Source organism: Phaethon lepturus, unplaced genomic scaffold (genome assembly GCF_000687285.1).
Source record: "Phaethon lepturus isolate BGI_N335 unplaced genomic scaffold, ASM68728v1 scaffold6029, whole genome shotgun sequence".
NCBI lineage: Eukaryota > Metazoa > Chordata > Aves > Phaethontiformes > Phaethontidae > Phaethon > Phaethon lepturus.
The window spans coordinates 1-3,446 of NW_010562644.1; the positions used below are offsets into that span (position 1 = coordinate 1).

The 3,446-nt window shown below is 49.5% G+C and overlaps 1 protein-coding gene across 1 annotated transcript in view; it reads right to left on the reverse strand.

Annotated features, from left to right (window-relative positions):
* Nucleotides 1-2,133: 2,133 nt before the first annotated feature.
* The window catches only part of AMFR (autocrine motility factor receptor, E3 ubiquitin protein ligase), a 27,075-nt gene continuing 25,762 nt past the window's right edge, over nt 2,134-3,446 (reverse strand). The window contains exon 13 of the mRNA XM_010294332.1: nt 2,134-2,346. Within this exon, the coding sequence (XP_010292634.1) occupies nt 2,196-2,346 (151 nt within the window). The 3' untranslated portion in view covers nt 2,134-2,195. The remainder of the gene's footprint in view (nt 2,347-3,446) is intronic.

Consider the following 3,446-nt stretch of genomic DNA (forward strand, 5'->3'; position numbering starts at 1 on the left):
TTTTGTAGCGGTGAAATCTGGGGTGGCCGAGACGCCGCAGAGCTCGCAGCGCAGCTCCTCGCCGCCCGTGTCCGAGGAAGGGGAGGGAGACCGTCCCGGGGCGCAGCTCCCCTCCCCGGGAAGGCGGGCGGGCTGGGGGAGGACATGGCAAGGCGGTGGAGATCGAGCAAGCCCAAAGCCGGGCCAAGCCCAAAGCTAGGTCAAAACCTGTCCTGGCTGCAGGCAGCCCCTCGGAGGAGATGAAGCGGGGGTCGTTTTGCATCGTCGTGTACAAAAATGCATCGTCACGTACAAAATCCCCCAGAAATGCAGCGGGAAGGAGGAACTCAAGGAAACCCGGGCCCCGGAGAAGGATTTTTGTGCCGTTTCCTCCTCTCCCATCTGTACTGCCAGAGCTTCAGTCAACTCCGCTGCCTAAAGACCCAACCTCTACACTGTTCACACGCGCAACAGCTCTCAGCCCTTCCGTGTGCTGCCAGACAGTTCAAAACCCCATTTTATTTTTACAGTCCCTCGAGACGCTATTTCTGTTCCATTTCCGTGTTCACAGCACGACTGAACTCCAGTAGCAATTACTGCTCTGCAACCCGAGGCCTGGGGAGACGTTCTTAGACCTGGTGTGAGGCGGCTGTGCTCCCTCTCATCCCAGGAGAAAGGGGGAAGCGAAGCGGGACCACGGCGCGGGTGCCGCACTTACAAACCGAACGCAGCCAGGAACACAAGCAGTCTCACTATAGAAATTTCCAAACAATTTCCAACACCGACCAAGATTTTATTTTTGTGTGGGTTTTTTTTTTTTTAACAGTAAAAACAAAACAGCTGTGCTCTGAGCAAAACCAAAGATCTCAAAAAAAAAATTCTCTGAAGTTTACTAATAGCATTGCAAGGTAAGGCTTCCCAAAGAGCGTTATTCAAATAAATTATTCTCACCTAAACATCAATGCAACTCCTCTCATTAAATTCACCCTCAAATGTCCTAAAAACCAACAGTAAAAAAAAGCTACCAACAATTCTAGGTAACACTGGGCTCCTTCTAAAGGACGACGATACTAGAACTCAACTTTTCAGAAGTTTAAAAATTAAGTCACTACCATGTAAAATTCAACTATGCAAGCTAGCATCGGCGGCTCCAAGTGGATCTCGTGTCAAAAGTTCTTTAGAAAAACCAGAGGTTAGCAGGTTGGGCCGCAGCCAGCCTCAGGTCCAGCTGCCCCAACTCCTCCAGCCCTTCTGAATAAACTCACGGTGAAGTTGTGGGGTTAAAACAAACCGAAATAAAAAGCAAGACATGGGAGCTATCTCCGTGAAGTCCCGTCCGCGTTGCTCCGGAGTCCAGAACGGGCAGGTTTTTCTGTCCTACTCCCTTGGCTTACGGTAACTGAGTGGCAGGGGCTGTAGCCTCGCCGTACGCCCCCTCTTCTTCCCTCGGTCCCCCTCAGCCTCTCACTCGCTTTTGGCCACAGCAGGCAAAGGAGAATAGTGCAGCCCTGGGGCGCGAACAGAGCCAGACGTCTGCCGGTGCCGGAGAGCCCAGCAACGGTCAACGGTTTTATGCCGGAATCGATGTGAATCGGTGCTTCGCTGCACAACCCATGCATTCGGCTTTTTCTGCGTTACGCAGCTAGACAACTCCCCTCCAGTCCACGAGCTGCCTTTCCAGCAGTGCTACCCCAGCCCTTCAAGCCGGCCTAGGTAAGGCCCTTCGCTGCCGACGCGAACAGGGACTGAAGAGCGGGCACCTAATGCAGCGTCCGCTGCAAATTTCTTTTTTGCAAATTTCTAAGCTTTCTTCCCTCTTGGAATGACTCTCCTGGATCCCGAGCCGAACGCGCCGGCACCCTCCGCAACGGGCACCCACAGCTGCTGATTCGGAACACGCCTTCCCCGCAGTCAGCCCAATACCTCACGCTAGCTGCAAAGGTCATGCCCGCGGTTTAGAAACTGCCTTTTGTTTGCGGAGGGGATCAACGTCACATCGAAAATATTACAAAAAAAGGTTAATTTGTCAGCTGTCCAAACATTATTAGACCACATGCTTTACACAGCAGAGAGGCAGCCAGCTCACTCGGCAGCACAGCTAGCTGAACTCTGAAGAGACACTTTCCTGCTGGTATAGAAAGCGGGGAGGGGGGGTTTCTATTTAATTTATTTATTCAACATTGCTCACGAGGAGGAGGAAGAAGGGGCAAGGAGCGCTAAGAGTTTTGCTGCATCTGAAGTCTCCGTTCGGCGGCGGCAGCAAGCGTCCTGCGACGCAGGGTGACGGGATCGGCAGACGCTCCCTCAGGCAGAGGAGAGGGCTTCTCTGTGGTCAACTCCTTGTCGGAGGTTTTGTTCAAATAACGCCTGCAAGAGGAAAAAAGAAAAAATGGATGAGCAGAGGCTCTGGAAAATACATCACTGGTACATCCACAAAGTAAGGGAGGGTTGCAAGGCACGCTGAAAGCAGGAAAACACATTGATAAAAGCACACACAAGCTACGTACTCTTAAAAAAAGTTCATATAACTGACGATAAGACTGCAGAGTTGGCAAAAGTTCTTAGTTTTTGTGCAAGATCCTTGTGCCTGTGGGAGGGAGCCTGTTCTAAAGGGGGTCTACTCTTAACTCAGAGCAATTCACCGAGATTGCAGGCGAGTCACTGAATCTCTCTGTTCCCATTATTCCAACACTTGAAAGGCGCTGGCAGTGCCCACCACAAGTCATCGCGCTCTGATGACGAGTAAGCCTTTGACAGAAAGGGGCACTAAGGCTGCAAAGTGTAAGATAAGGCAAAAGTACAAGGAAGCAGCTGCCAGAGTTAACATCCCAATGAATTTTTACACTTTGTGACAAAATATAGTCATTTGCAACTCCACAGCTTTTCAATGTGGGAAGGGAACCAGTAAACCAGGAAGTCAAAAATGTCTTCCTAAATGACATTTTTCAAACATTAAGGAAAATTATTCTAGGAGCAAGCCTATTTATAGACGAATTCTTAAAATGTGTCATAGCCCCAGTTATTTATATGAAGCTGTTCCAGTGTGGAGGAAAAAAACACCAAAAAAACAAAGAACATAGGTAGCCTGATAACACCAAAGGACGCATAACTCTAGTTTCTCTAGACCCTTCCAGTAGTCTCCCTGTGATACAAAGGCAGGGATAACATTTGTTACAAATGCTAAAAAGTTTTCTCTACACCACTAAAGTGCCTTTCCTTCTCTTTTTAATCAGCAACCGGATGCTAGTAAAGTTCACCAACACTACTGGAACGCATGTGAAAAAAGTTGAATTCTACCTGTAGCACCTATCCCTAGTTGGGCTAAAAGAAGCAGTTACCGTTGAAAGCTCTCTTCAGCGGTGCTGACCTGCTGGTCACGAGCTCCTCCGGTGTGCTTTAGTAAGCGGTCATCTGTCACCTCTATGCTGCTTTGTGCTTAAGACACATTTGCTCTGTCTCTGGAAAGA